The 16770-nt window shown below is 35.7% G+C and overlaps 1 protein-coding gene across 2 annotated transcripts in view; it reads right to left on the bottom strand.

The window, feature by feature from the left end:
- Positions 1 to 16770, bottom strand: part of Vps13 (vacuolar protein sorting 13C) — a 426449-nt gene that overhangs the window by 317655 nt on the left and 92024 nt on the right. For both annotated transcript variants that reach the window (XM_081749100.1, XM_081749101.1), the window contains exons 12-13: positions 14376 to 14528; positions 1333 to 1513 (exon numbers count right to left, since the gene is read on the bottom strand). In XM_081749100.1, coding sequence (XP_081605226.1) covers positions 1333 to 1513; positions 14376 to 14528 — 334 coding nt within the window. The remainder of the gene's footprint in view (positions 1 to 1332; positions 1514 to 14375; positions 14529 to 16770) is intronic.

The raw sequence follows: 16770 nt of genomic DNA, 5'->3' as shown, positions 1-16770 counted from the left end.
CTCCGGATCACTTTCAAACAGTTCCAAACAATCACGAAAAAAGAGAGTCGATTGCGTTTGTATTTAACTGAAAGCAACTTGGGTACCCATCTCGCTGACACTTTAGAAAACCCTAATTCATTTACGATAATGTTTTGTGCTCGCTCATAGGAAATACAGTCTCAGCTGTCTCTCGGATTTTGATTCTGCGGTCATTCACAATCAGGTCACAAATTTTATTGACATTTTCTGTAGTTGTCGAAGTTGAAGGCCTGCCATTGAAGCAGTCATTTTCAATGCTCCTTCTGTCACGCTTAAATTCAGTTACCCATTTTTTCTTCTTCTAGTGTCTCTAGAGTCTTCCAGTGTCTCTCCCACGTTCATATGAATTTCCTGTGGTATTAAGCCCCTTTTAAGCAGGTACTTAAATGACAGCTCGATGCTCGATTTTCTCCATGTCACAAATTTTCGTCACTTCCGCCGACCTAGAGTCTTACAAACTCCTCACCTGAGACAATAGTGAAATGAAATTTTACACAGTGACTACCAGCGGATATGGATACGCAGTTATGTATACAAACATAAAATAATTGCTTCCTTCCCAGTCAGGCCAGAAATTTTCCGATCCAATCTCGTATCTCCAAACTACTTAAGAGACCTTATCATTGCGAAATTAAAATACTGCTAATTTTACAGTAATTATTCGGCTAGCTGGAAACTTCGCCCCCAGACCCCCGCATTTGCTCGACCTACAGCATTCCATCTCTCATATCCCTAACGTATCTCTAATCTTAAGAGGCCTTATCACTGCGAAATTAAAGTACCGCTAATTTTACAGTAATTATGTGATATCTTCAAATAGATACAAGATAATGAAAATGTGGAACAAGATCGCTCTAGACAGTATTATTTTACATGAGATATCATTATCACGACTCATGTATCTGCTTTCGATTTCCAGTCATTTAGAAAATAGGCACTTATTTTCACGTTTCTGAATGGCTGCTAGGTGACTCGTGTTAACGGCATCTCATGCAAAATAATATTGTCTAGGGCGATCTTGTTTCACATTTTGATTATCTTTTATCTACTTGAAGATATCACATAATTACTGTAAAATTAGCGGTACTTTAATTTCGCAGTGATAGGCCTCTTAAGATCTCTTTAACGTTAGGGATATGAGAGATGGAATGCTGTAGGTCGAGCAAATGCGGGGGTCTGGGGGCGAAGTTTCCAGATAGCCGAAGGCTAGTTATTTAGTCACACAGAAAAATCTGACAACCAGAATAACAGGGAAAGGAGACGATTTTTTAAATAACTATTATACTTGTATAAAGCAAAATTATTACACACCTGCATATCAGTCAGTTGTATCTCGAAGTTGTCGTAACTCTGTGATATCATCTCCTTCATTATTTCTTCTTCTGTAGAACCCAATTGTGCCATCTGCCTTACGGTCTTCTTCTCACCATTCTTTGATACTACAGACATCATCTTTATACTTCCTAAATTAGCAACAATCAAAGTGCCATTCCTGAGAACAAAATTAAATATTTGATGTGTACAAAATCAATTCACTAAAAACACATTGGTTCTGAATTAAAAGATAATAGCAAATTAAGAGTCCACATGTAATTGCTTCCCCTTTCAAAAGGAAACATAAAATTCAATTTATAAGTTCCTTACATCTGTTATTTATAAGTAAAAAAGACTTGCAGTAAAGTCGTTTGGTGTTTCATATAAGTAAATGCTGTGAAAGTGCAACGTTGTCAGACCAAGTTTCCCTTTATAAGGGAGAACGAAAATCAACTGCAGTGTCCCACGACCTCAACACGTAAAAACACAAATCTACAATAAAATATGAACAACTCAATGTAGACTTCTATTTTTCTTACGTGTTCACGTGTTCACGGAGAACCTGCAATCACCATGAACATAAGTGGAATCTTTAGCATGAAGAACTTTTATCGCGACCAAAACTTTTATTACATACTTAATCATCTAGCGGACTTGTTTTCATTCCTGCTAGTGGCAACGGTGTCGAAGGAAGTAGACCTCAACCTCAAGACGCTTAAAGCGCGATTGTAATGTTATTACAATTTAAAATATTAATGCACGATACAAAGATGTTTTACCCAAGTGATGTTCCTCTCTCTTCCGTTGGAAAGTATCATTATGCTCGTAAGCTTCGGCTGATGATGTTAGCCAAAACCAATCTGAATACACTTAAAGTATTTTAAAATGAGAGAGAAAAGAACGTCAATTACTTAGAATTTAAAAACTTAATAGCAATTGTTAGTACACATAGATTTAGACTTCGTAAATCCCGTAGAATATCAGTTCGGTCCCTCACTAGCACTTTTTTCCGCTTCTAAAAACAGAAAAGTGAAAATGAACATGTGAAACAGAAAGAGTTTAGTGATTGTATGCACAAGACTTAGTAATTATACAATATGATACTTGTTGACTAGGTTTGATTTTGATTCGATTTTAATTTAGTTTAGCGTCCCTTCTAGCAGCGAGGCTATACAAGACGTGGACCTACAGCTTAACCCGGGATCTGAACCACATGAACTCCTGCCGGGAACCGAACCCGTCTCTCCCACGTCAAAGGGGCGTACGCTAACCGCTTAGCCACGAAGAAGCTTCATCTGTTGACTAGGAGTAGCCATATTGCATATGTGTTGTACGATATTATGTACGTATATTGATATTTTATACATCACTTGAATGTTATACGAAAGTACATACTAATAACTTGTATGAAAATTAATGCATAAGTGCTCCAGTTCCAGGAGCTATTGTGGTTCACCTTCGGTTATTTCCGATTTACTTTTTGTTGATTTCCCAACACATCCGATTATTTTCAGTCACTTCTGGTTGATTTCGATATATTTTTAGCCGCTTCCCGTTGATTTCCAGTCTGACTTTCGGTTGATTTCCGGTCACTTTCGGTTTACTATAGGTTCTGGAATTCTCCACATCGATCATAGTGCTTCACAATTTTTGTTTTTAATTGTTCGCGCTTTTGCTCGAAGCGATAAAATCACAATGACTGGTTTTATGTAAGGCGACAATAAATAAAACGCTATTTTCAAAGACTACTCGTATTCAAAGTGGTTGATTCTGGCTCGATTTGAGACTACCACTAAATCCACTTGGACAACAGCCAAGCAATCCTTAATCTACTTACAGTGTACAAGAGAGGTGAAAGGAGTAATTAAAAATAATAATGTTGTCTTTACAATCCTAACAGCCCCATGCTGAAACATCTTTAGAAGAAGATATAAATGCATGACATGAATTCCTTAATACATTTTCTTCCTTCGTATCTACTGCCGATTGTACAATACAGCAGAGAGGTGAGTACAGAATTACTTTGATATTAATTTTGTAAAAGCTTACTTACAACTAAGGTCAGTGGTAAATAAACAGTGTGGTGCCTACTTCTCTATCGTATATTTACAATAGAAGTCTCTTAACCAACACACGTTGTGCCGTCTCATTTCTTCTGCACATTTGGCACCCATCCGATGTCTGTTGATCTAAAACCTTCAGTACCTGATTCGGCGCATTAGAACTTCGGAGTACGGCGCTCTAATATTACATTCGTAGCACCCTTTCTACAGATCTCAATTTGTTATCATACAGTAGGTTTAGGGGTTACCAGCAAAAGTAAGAGGTTCGACGTATCATCACGTTGGGATACGGTGGTCTAATGTATAGTGAGGAACAATCTAGACGATGCACAGACTTCGTGGATCTAGACGATGTAGGCCCAAGACGTCGTTTCAGACTACACATCCGAATATATATATTAAACAATCATGCACAAAATTTGATCAGTCAAAATAAAAACTGTTTGACATGGAAAATGAAATGAAATTAAATCTTTTATGAAATGAAATGAAATCTTTTAAGTTTTACGTCCCACGATTATATCGGCTAGGCTAAAGGAGACGGTGATGATGAGAAATGAATAAAAATGGTGGAATGAAGAAAGTGGGAAGAAAACCCCGAGGAAACCCACGCACACGGTGTTTGTCCACCACAAAGTTCACTTGGTAGGGGCAGGGTTTGAACCCGGGACCCCATGCACCAGAGGTGATCGCTCTACCACTGAGCCACCACGGCCTCTGTGTTTGACATGGAAATAAAAGTAATACGTGAAATGAAGAACAATGAACGAAGTAAGTACCGATATACATAATATTTACATATTTCTGCTCAGTTTTCAGATATCTTATATGCAGTTTAATCTGTTCTTGTCTCACACAGGTTCCACCACTGCGGAAGAATCCACTGAGTTGTAGGATCAAGAACATGTCTCCAGTTTCAAGTAAGTAAGTACTATGCAGGTGAGTATATCTGTTAGTAAGTAAGTTAGGTTTAGGTAAGCTTGTAATAGGAACAGTGTAAGGCTTTCCTTCTTTCCTTTCTGTTAGTTTGGAGTGGATTAGATGTAGTTTAATGTAGTCAATAGTAATAGTTTCTAGCCCCTTTGATATCAGTAATTGCTTGTAACTTCATTGTACAATTTTATATTCGCTTTAGTGCAATATTAGTTATATTAGTGCATGCAGATACAGGGTATCAAACTGCCTTTACTTTTATAGTTGCATAAATGCTGATAATAAATTAAAATATCCTGAAACAGAAATTGATAATTTATACAGGATGGAGATTTTGCGTTTATTTATTTCATGAAGCTTCTATTTGAAATTTAATATGGGAACCCAGTTGAGTTCATGCATCTCAAATATTCATAATCATGTAATCCATCCTCTTCACAATTATACTTAAGCTACTAATGATTAAAGAATATTTAAAATTCCCTGTTAAAGAACACTTGTAAGCTTCCTTGACTTCTTAATTAGCTTCTCTTTAGTTTCAGAATCGGTTAACGTTAATTAGATATGTGTAAATTAATAAACTTCAATTATTCCTTGATCGGTTTTTTACATAACATTGATAACTTTTTGATTGTGATTTGTTTTATATTTTAAGAATATTCTTTTTCTCTTGTTTTCAGAAGTGTGCTGGCGCAGAGAAAAGGGTAATTCTTGCCATCTGTATAACAAATTCGAATTACATTAGCAATGGACATAAAACAATATAAGAACGAATATAAATTGAATGTCCTCGTGAAAGCGGGGCCATTACAACGTACTATGATCTTCCCGCACTGATTAATTAATTTGTGATATTAGAAGATACGGAAAAAGAACTAAAGAAAGAAAAAAATCTGTGAACCCATTTTTTACATTCCTAAGGAATTACAATGTATGCTCCGCAACTAGTGCCACATGGAACAAACATGAAAATTAGATGTTGAAAGGCCAGATTTCTAGGTCATTCAAATTCTGAATTTTCTGACATACACTCTTGGTTTCCTCATAGGGCGTTAAGATTGTCGAAATCACATGAGGATCCTCTTTGGATTCACGATGCTAAATAAGAGTGGTCAAGACATCGTATATGCATAGCAGTTGGTCTATATACATTTTTTTTCTTTCTTTCTTGAGGAGTGGTCAGATGGACATACACCTTGTAGACAGGACTCTTCGGATAGCTATGCCACATACAACAGGGCATTCTATTCGTGCGAAGATCATTAAATCACCTACAAAGTAATTGAGTTTCAAAGCGTACACGGCCGGCTTTAAGCCGATTGGACCGATTGCTCCCAATCAGGCTCCGCGCTAGTGCCGTCTACTCTACTGTCCAGTCTAATCTACTGTTCAGTGCCGTTTTAACAGCATATTAGGCCCCAGAGCAAACAAGTGTGTTGTGGTCCCTATTACTAAACTTTGCTCCTAATACATGCCATTCTGCTCACGGAGCCCGCGGCCAAGTGGCTATGGCAACGTTAAGGTGGCTCTGCTACTCTTGGTTATCAAGTACACACAACAATATATTGCAATGCAGGACTCCACACGTACACCTTATGACCTCTCTCTAACAAGTAAATGAATAGTTTGTATTAAGTTTCCGGGCGTAAGCAAACGTTTTCTGAATTTAATGATGCAGTAGTTTTATTCTGTATACCCCGAGCACCCCTAACACTTTCCTAAATTTCCTTACACACAACCCCGGTCGTAAAAATATTGTTTGCTTTGGGTTTGTGTAAAAATGTATATCGTTATTCTGGGTGTACACCCTGTTTTATTTTGAACATCCCACTATGTAAAAGTTCCTGGCATTCTTGCTGGTTATGTCATGTGATACTACCGTGAATACCGAGATGGTATCAAATATATCAGCCTCAGTGCGACTTCTTTGCATATCTTTTCTCTTATTATGGCTATATTAAAAATACAAAACCAGAGGACAAACTTTGCCCTCTCCTGCGAAAAATCCTGTGGATGTATTTTGTTTCAAACCAAGTCAGGAGAACCGAATGTATACTAGTGCGTACTGAATAGGTGGCTGGCTTCCTATGAAGTTTTGTCTTCTAACTCGAATAATCCAATGGAAAATATGTCATCCATCTTTCATTAGTTCCTTAATAATAGAATGTACAAGCCTCTGTCCTGCCGGAAGGACTTCTGTACACGAGCCGCCGTCCTGCCGGCAAGACGCACCCTCTCAATGGAAAGAACATGAGTTTGTTATTCTGGAAGAGCAGAAGTCTTCCAGCAGTAAGCCTTTCAAAATATATAATAAACAGTATAAGAGTAGGTTTAGTGCTTCCCAGTTATCACCGAAATTCGCTCTACTCCGCACATTATTGGTGTTTGGTGGATCAAAATAGGGAACGTAAACGTGCATACGATCACCCTTACAAAACATACCACTATTATTGAACTAATAGTTGTACCTACATGATATTTTTTCTTTTTTTTTTTTCGCTAAAACTAGAGTTCATGCTCTTTCCACAAGGAGAACTTTCCGTCCTGCTAGACGTATACAAATTACTCTAATTTATATATAAACATAGTAGGACTTTCAGGTCGCCTTCTAGTGTCGTTTAATGTGTTTTTCTTTTTCATCCCTTTACCAGTTTTACAAAAAAATACCGAAATTTTCAAATTTGAAACACATTGTTATGGCTTATTCTGATCAATCCGAGTTTTGGCCACTGCGACCGTCTTTATGGACAAAAGCACTTTGAATTTTGCTTACTCTTTCTTGATATTCCACACTTCTCTACCAAGTTTGGTCAAGAAACTAGATTTGGACATTGATATGTTTACTTGTAAGAGAAGAAAACTATAAAATACTGGTACAGAACCTTTTTGAAAAACTGTAAGGCACAAGAGTGAAATGTGTATTTTAAAATTCATTCACTGTCTGCATTTCCATTTGAGTTATTTCTCTGAAAAATTAGCTGCTTATAAGCAATGAACAGGGTGAGCGTTTTCACCAGAAAATTTTGCAGATGGAAAAACATCATAAAGGGAAATGGTATAACCAGTAGACCAGCAGAGAGAGCGCAATATTATATATATATATATATATATATATATATATATATATATATATATATATATATATATATATATATATATATATATATATATATATATATATATATATATATATTGGTTCTACAGACCATGGTGTAAGTTAGTTGTAAACCTGAGGTCCCGCAATCAGGCCCCTCACCAACTAAGGCCGGCCTGAAAGCGTATCACGATAACGAAGAAAGATACATTTCCCAACACTGATTACAATTTTTCGTCAGAAACATTTTGTCGTACAAAAATTTTCGGCAGCTGCCGAGCATTTTAGACCTAACTAATTGGAAATCATTCGAGGTCACCTGCAATGAAAACCAAGCTGGTAGAAGTGTTGAACGATGTAATTCGAAATGTATATGAACTTCATCTCTTATCATGTTGCTTCTATAGATCTCTTCAACAACCTAGAACAGGACATCAGTTATTGGTCATCCACTCCTTGGCTTGTCGATTAAGCTGGCGACATCTACAGACCAGAAGCGCTAAAACAGTTTTACTGTTCATCCTTCAAGTTGTGGTGTACAAATTTCCTTCCCTGATGGTTTCCTCCTCCCTCTTTCTCTTTTAAGTATGGCGCAAAAGAACATAAACTAGTTTTTTAATGAAGACTTTCGCATCGACTAAGAACACCTCGACATAAGATAAAATTACCATCAGTATCAATTTATCTCTCCACAGTTTTGAGGAATAAAATCATAGTACTGCAACACGCTACAAACTTTCACGCTACACGTATGGTTCACTTTTGTTACATTTTCTGATCTTCAAAAATCAGAATTTGTTCGTTTGATCTTTTATCGTGTATGGAAAAATAAACACACTGCTGAACAAGACTGCACTTATTTAATATAAAAACACATTTACACGTGACGTTTCGATCTTCTAGCCAAGATTCTCATCAGACGTACACTGAGTGATACAAAAAATTACTCCAGTATATATACACAATTCATCTCCCTATCTGCTCTCTCATTGGCCCGTTCAAACAGCCAGTTCTGAAGCGTGGAAATCTATCTGAACCGATCAATGGGAAAACAACATTCTACCAGAAAGAAACAACATTCATAACATTTTTCTGATTTTATTTGCAAGACATATGACTATGATTGTGCATCGTGTATGGCTGAGTGACTTTGCCGAGATACAATCAGTGTTACTTCAGTTGGCCTTAGGTTAGATTGAGAGTGAAACAGAGATTCAGGATCGGAGTACCTAGAGGGCCGCTTTTGGTAAAAACTGGGATGAACAAAATGCTGAGTTAAGGCGCCTAATTCGAAGCTTATTCTGATACCATAAAAGGTGTTGTTGCTTAAAACAGCAGGACGGTAGCCATGGAAGTCGGAATCTACTAAGGAGTGTGTAACAACTCACCTGCCTAAGCAACTAGTCCTGAAAATGGATGACGTTCAAGCTTCGTGCCTATACTCGACCGTTACTGCAGTGCTTTCTAAAAGTACTAGAGAGGTTTAGTAATGACTTCGGATCTCTTCTTGATCGAAGGGAAAATACCAATCTACATCTCCTCGTAGGAGAAAGTGGGCAACGTCTATGGCGGCCGTAGGTGGGGCCCGATTGACTCCCACGATAAGGAGTCAACCGCTACAAGGTATCAACGCCCTCTTCGGAGGGCTGATAAGGCGTAGAGGTCAGGGCACATTCTTGTCCTTAGGAGGGGAAACTATCCTAAAAACCGGATGAACCACAAGGTGGTCAACGGTGCGGAGAGGTAGAAAGGAAATGGGAATGCTACACATTATTTTTTCCAGGAAGGACGAAGGAGGAACCACATAAATGATGATTCTTTCTAGGGTAAAATAGTCCTCCGTTCGGATCTCTGAGAAGATAAAACGAGAACAAGAAAAGGGTGACATGTGCTTAAAGCTGAAACAACAGCTGGGAAATACAAGTTCAACTAATAATTTAACGCTATATAATGAACTCTTATATTTACGACCGCCGAAAAGCTGTCGATGGCTCCTCGTAATTCCGGAAAGATGCGTAGTAGAGATAATAAATACCATACATTCAATGGGGCATTTTGGAGTACGAAAATGTCTGATGTTCTGTAAGTTGCTCTTCTATTGGAGGAAGCAGAGATAAACATTTAAACGCTATTAACAGCTGTGTAGAATGTGCACGAACAAAGTTTTCTACTCGGGCAATCATTAGACAAGAATGCCATATTAAGTCGGAAGCGCCGCACGTAAAACTAAGCATAGCTATTGTAGGAAGGTTACCTCCTAGTGAAGGATACCATTATATCCTGTCTATAATTGACATACACTCACGTTTTGTGATGTTTCTCCCTTTGCGAACTGCTCATATCAATGAAATCATCACGACTCTCGAGAAGAAATATTTCCATTTATTACCATATCTAGAAGAAATCATATCAGATCGTGGGTCACAGTTTACTTCTAACATGTGGAAAGATTTCTGTAAGAAATATGGAATTCGCCATATCCTCACCTCAAGTTACTCTCCCACTTCGAATGGTGTAACTGAGAAGCCATAATGAGTTGAATAGGTTGATTCGTTTATATAGTAGACAGTATCAGACGAATTGGAACCGGCATTTAGTGGAAATCCAACGTCTTTTGAACCACTCGTATTGCACTACTATAAATAGAGTACCCATTGAATCATTTTTGAATTATTCCACTGTTGACAGTTTTAGAAAAGCTTTTCCAAGAACGTAGAACACGTGGAAGATAAAATTCCGTATATAATTGTATCCGGTAAGGACAAAAGTGTTGCAGATAATAATATACAAAAGGTCGGCTTAAAAAAGGGCAACTACTTATGCTTCGCACTCACTACTTGTCTTCTGCCTTAAAGAAAGAATCTGCTAAATGGATGAATGTGTATTCAGACCCGTATCTAGTAGTAAAGGTATTGAGGAATCGAGCATTATTACACACATTACAAGGTGAAGCTGTTGGTACCGAAAACTTTCGAAACTTAAAAATCTACGATTGTACGGATGAAAAACGGAAGGATTTGTTAAAAGATTATCCTAAACATTAAAGAGAAAACTGTTATGTAAATATTATGTTAAGTAAGTTTATTATAATATATGAACAAACGAATTTTAAGCTTGGACTTAGAAATACAAAAAAAAAAAAATTAATTACCATTAAATTTTTAATGAAGAGAAGGAGTATGTAACGTACATGTCACATATGTAGAATTGTGTGGCCCCCTTTGCGTATAATTTTGCGAATCTCAGATATTAATGCTACTTTACTAGCCACAAATTATTTAAAGAATCAGTAATTCAACGATTTAGAAGTAATTTACATCTTTAGTAAGCTATTAGGCATAATACTAAACTATAATGCATTCTTTAAGTGTACCAACGATATGAGAATCTAAAATCGTAAGCTAAGTATGCATGAAGGGTGCAGGACAGAACGAGAGACGCTTTTGCAGAGAAGTAGAAAAAGAAGAAGAAAATGGTGCAGAAGGTTTTTGGCGCAAGGTTGTTGCGTGAAAGAAGTGGTGGTTCGAACAAGTTTTCGATTGTTTTTCGTAAAAACAAGATATCTTACAACAGAAGTATATGTATTGATATAATTTTTTTTTAAAAAAACGTAAGTGATTTATTTTAAAGATTTTCTGCAGGCCATCGAACTACGAGAGAAGTTGCGGTATTTCTATGATGGAAGTTTGTCACCGTATATTGTGGCTCAGCTTGTTAAACTTTGGACGTGCAAGCAAGTGGTAAATTGGCTTGTGTCAATGAATAATTTATTCTAATACAAATTTTGAGAAATATTACCTGATATCTTATAGGTATAATAAGTGTCACAAAGTGTGTAGATTATTCTGAAGAATTGTTTTGTGGTTTATTCCGTTACAAAGATGGCTAATGAAGATTTTTTTGTTTTGTTGGGTAATACATCCGTAATAATGAATTATGAGTAAGCTTTAAAGCCAACCCACTAACCATGTAATGCGAAATTAACCTAAGGTCGCCCTGTTAAGTTCCAACTAAAATTCACCACCTAATGTAGCTCTCGTTGTATACGCTCTGCTCTCTCGACTGTCCGACAATCTCATGCTACCAATGCTCTCGAAAATGCCATTACTTCTTGTGGCACAGAAGAAATTTCAATGCGTTTATTTTGTTTTGTTCTATTTGAAGACATATACGTTATAGAATATTTAATCAAGGAGTTCCTAAAGCACCAAGCTTGTCATGATATAGTGCTTAAAAGCAAATAGTAACGACAATGCATATGTATATATATCGTTGAAATATGACGAATACACGCATATAGTGAGAAGGGCCTATACGAATGTTTATTTGACATGTGTATGATATATGCTGTTTAATTTGCTGCTGGTGTTGAAGTAATATCTTCGTCTTGCTTAGTTGAAAGAATTTCTATATTGATTTTTTCTTCTGTAGTCTGTATTGTTTGAGCGATCATAAAAAAAGAAGAGTAAAAAGTAATGATATGATAACTGCGCGTAATATTATGTAGGAGATCTGAACGACCAGTGAAATGCTACATATTACATACTATTGAGATTGGAAGCGGAAATTTTATGATTATTGTCGTTGGCAACGGTATTAAACAAATAACTCTAAGAGAAAAAAATCAGTAGCCTTTTACTCGTAAGTTATTTCAAACTTGTAAAATATATATATATATATATTCAAGTATCCGCGAGAAAGTGGTGATATTTTCATGAAATTATTGACATGTAAGATGGTGCTGAGTATAGTTCCGAAGACGGCAGACGCTAGTACAGACACACAGATTAGGAAGTGTTAAGAAGTTTTAAAGTTTGACCGTATAGTTATCCTTGATAATAATTTTGATAACCATATAATATTCCTTCCACAGTTATAAGTGGGACTTAAGTTGTTAACAGTTTCAATTAAGATTAATTGTATGTTCTCAGTAATTCTGAATTATTACCTTAAAAAAAAAAAAAAGAAAGAAAAAAGATTTTCTTTGGAATCCATCGTAAATTCCTTATATCATATTACAGTGGAGTTGAGTAGCTCTTTTATTAGATACTAGCAGCGTTCACCCCGCTTCGCTGCGGTCACCCCGGAACGCAATAAACTTTGTTACTTAGATAATTTTTACTTTTTCGCTTTCAAGTGATATGATAAAAACCATAGAAGATTGCAGTAAATGTTAACATTATATCGCCTGTCATTTATGTTAACCCGCCCCGCTTCGCTGCGGTCACCCCGGAACGCAATAAATCTTGTTAATTAGATAATTTTTACTTTTTCGCTTTCAAGTGATATGATAAAAACCATAGTAGATTCCAGTAAATGTTAACATTATATCGCCTGTCATTTATGTTAACCCGCCGAGTCACATGGTCATGCGGGTTGCATATAAATACGTTTATTTTTACCTATGATGAACTAATAACAAAGGATTTGTACGTATGGACACTTGAATGGTCAATTATCTCAAGACACTGGTAATTAAAAATTAAAGTGATATGATAAAAACCATCTAGGGTCCAAATCCTAATAACCCCCCAAAAATGAAAGAAATTGGTTCAGCCGTATTAGCGTGATGAGTTCACAAAGGATTTGTGCGTTCTCTTTTATATATATAGATTATTCTTTATAGTTATTCTGAGTGTTTTATTGTATTATTGTTAAGTTGAATGTCACGCTCAATATGAAACTACGTGTGATACATACACAGTAATTAAGTGAATAGCACGTTGTAACTCATACGAAATTGAGTATTTTGTGAAAGTAAACTACAGATGTTATAAATAGTGTGAATACCGAAATATGTAACGGCATATTTTCAAAAGTTATCAGATACGCCCACCATTTGTGTGATGATATGACTACATTTACAAACAGTGCATCATCAAAACGAGTGAGATAATTCTAAAAGCGATTAGTGGGAAAAAAATCCATTGTGCTAAAGTCATCGTTCCTACGGATCTTCGTAAAAATATATATATATATATACATATAAATAGGAAAAAATATAACTAAATAACCCGAGACAGTGCATAAATTTAAGAAGTACTTAAGGGCTTCTATGTACAGATTCTGCCGCATTTGTGAACGTTGCAGTATATTCATTTTATTAAAATATATCTATATATGGTAAGTTTGTGCTATTTCTTCATTTCATTCTATTCGTTATTTTTAATAGCTATTTGACGTAAACATAAATAGTTAACTTTATTAATAATATTAGTTTTTTTCGTATTTTTTAAAATTAATTAATATATGTACTGTTTTGTGACTAATCATCAATTATATTCTAAGAGACGTAGGTGCATAAATATTAGAGATATCGTAAATATTGTCTTCCAGATATATAGGTACACATATAATTTTACGGTTGAATGACTAAAGAACTAATCATCAGTATTATACCGCCCTTCTTCGTCTTTTCTACCAAACTTTACATCTCTCTCTTTTCCCCAATTAGTTTCCTTGTGAGAGCAAGTAACACGGTAAAAATAAATAAATAAATAAATAAAAATACAGTGCTGAGGATACATTCAACTTGGAAACATTTATTATTACATTACACAAAGAAACTTTGTAACTTGATTATAGATATTTATTTTTATAATAAATAGGTAAAGAGCTTATCCTGGACCGTTTCATTTGACTAAAGAATTAATCAAAATTTTTTAATATGCATATACTTTTTTTTTTTTTTAATATCAGGGTCCCAGTAATTATAAACAGTGAAATGATCAAGTATGAGAAAAGGAAATATTCTGTTAATTAAAAGAAAAGCGAATACTGTGAAAACTGTCAGAAACCTCGTACTCACGAAGTCCAAATAATGCTCCCTGAAATCAATCTCACGATCTTGGATAGTGTCACTAACATTCTTTGGGAACCTCACCACAAAGAATATTAAATTTCCATTCGTAATTATAAAAACAGAAATTATAGTATAGCAGAGAACTTACTTGTTGTAAATTCCTCCCTGAGGTATTATCACGTACGAAGACATCACATCAATTTGTAAGTCAAGTACTTGTTTTTGGTCAATGGCATACTGCAGACCTGTTGCTGACATTTCTTTAACCTCTTCTAATTTGGAGGCAGCTGCCGCTTGAAGTCTGGAAACAAATTAACTTCAATTACTGGAGCAAAAAGAAAAAAAAAATCCACATATTTTAAAGATCCAACGTGTAAATTATTATTTGAACTAATCTGTTCAATTCTAATTACATTCTTTTGAATAACGCATTTGAAAGACTTTTTCCCAGCTCATTTATATAAACTGAAAGTGACATTTTGAAAAGTGCTAAAGTGTTCCATAGAATTAAAAGTTACTACTATAAACCTAAATATCTACCAAGTATGGAAAATCATATTTAAACCGTACATGTAAAATTATAATTTCTTGTCAAGCCACTTAGATTACAACTTATCTCATTAATTTTTCAAATTCATTGCTAGTAACTTCATAATTCACTACTCTTCTGAAGATCGGGAAGTGTTAAAATTTATATATTATCAGTGACGATTCCTACCTTCCTATAAGTTCGCTTCTCTCCAATACTTTATTCTAACCTTCAACTTTTACTTCCTGAAGAAGTAGGTGCACTATCCCACGAAGTTTAAGTATTTACATTTGAGCAGGACAGTGACACCGAGAAATTGTACATAGCACAACAACCTTACCAAATTTATTGAAGTGATGAAGTCGATTAATATAAATCCCAGGTTTTCCTGTGCATTATACTAACCATATAGCACCAAAAATGAAGGAAAGTAAAAACAGTGGCAAAAAAAAAAAAAAAAAGTTACAGATAGTTTAATCCAGGCTCGCGATTGGCAGACAGAATGGAAATGTGTGTTTCCATCTTCTTTTGAAATAAGAAGGTGAGTTGGTTTCTAAAATACTGACACGAAAAGTTCGATTGAAGATAAAATTGTGATATTTTTGTGTGTTCGGGTTCAGGTAAATGGGGGAATCTGATTATTACAAGTTTCGGTCTCTCCAAAATTTATTGCAGCACAGTGGTGCATTTAAGAAGGGTAATGAGACAAAGATATTGTCACTACGAAGTTAAAATGATATATCTTGTAATTTCTGAGTGTTCAAAGGTTGAACTGATGTCTAAAGTAGAATAGGTTTTGCAACTACGCTTCTGACATTAATACACGGCCCTAATGGGATATTTCAACGGTTCAGTTCTAAAGGAAGGTTACTTTGTACTTAAGTGAGGTACAGACTTTATATACTGTATATTTCCATGCTTCGGAAAATCCTCAGACTTTATATACTGTATATTTCCATGCTTCGAAAAATCCTATTTCCTTAACAGTTTTTTTCCCCACATTTTTGTTATATAGCTGTTTTTCTTCTTCTTTTTCTAATCAACTCCCACTCATTGTAGACGATCTTTTGTCCGCTACGATAGGGGAATCAGTGGTGAGCTGATGATGGACATCACGTCCGTGGGTTTTTAGGGTACTCCCGTTTCCTTACCCCATAGCACGTTGAACTAAAGATTTCATTTATTTTCATTCTGTCAACTACACTCGTTCACTCCGGTAGTTATCAACCACGAACAACACGCACAAAAAAGAAAAAGAAAAAGAAAAAAAAAGCAATTTGATTTTGTTTGAGATAGCAACGCCCTTCTTTATGTCACCTTCCATCTCGGAATACCCGGACATCTCTCACTCCCCTATGGGGAATTCCTTACGCCTTCATTAAATGATTGTAAATCATATATTTTTGGATAGAATAGATTGCAACTCTTAAGCAATAACCTGCTATCTCACCTCTACAGCTAGCTTTGAAGATATTCAACTGCAAATTTCATTTTCCCGTTTTCGACAGCCTGTATCTCTGAAACAAAGGGATTCGGAGGAAATGTCTACTAACGTCTTCTCTTGTTTCTATAAGTAAAACGTTGTAAATGGTCTTTAGAAATACCCCGTAGACAACAGTATTGACGGGAGATTTACTGTCAGTGATTGTAGTAAGCTCTCTGCGACTCGTTCCAGCCAGTGATTAATTGATAGGAAGATATTTGTCTGCCATGTATCCTGATTATCTACACTATTCTTGTATGTGTGGCAATGGAACAATCAGCAATGAACTAGGGTACCGACCTCAGTAAAGTTTGAGATAGCCGAGTGCACGAAAGGTGCACTTGGTTCGCTCACTGGCTCGAGTCTGGTGTTCACGTTTAGATAGTTTACAGTATCAGGAAAAGTAAACGGGGAATTTACTGTTTCGAGATTATACAAATTGTTCTAGTTTAGACTGTTCATCAGTTCTTCTTGCAAAGATATGATCTATGAAACTATGCGAGAAAATTTTAGTGGTGCAGATTTGAGAAC

Source organism: Thermobia domestica, chromosome 2 (genome assembly GCF_964235325.1).
Source record: "Thermobia domestica chromosome 2, izTheDome1.hap1.1, whole genome shotgun sequence".
NCBI lineage: Eukaryota > Metazoa > Arthropoda > Insecta > Zygentoma > Lepismatidae > Thermobia > Thermobia domestica.
Note: the sequence above shows the minus strand (reverse complement) of the source record. Positions and strands in the feature narration are given on the sequence as shown.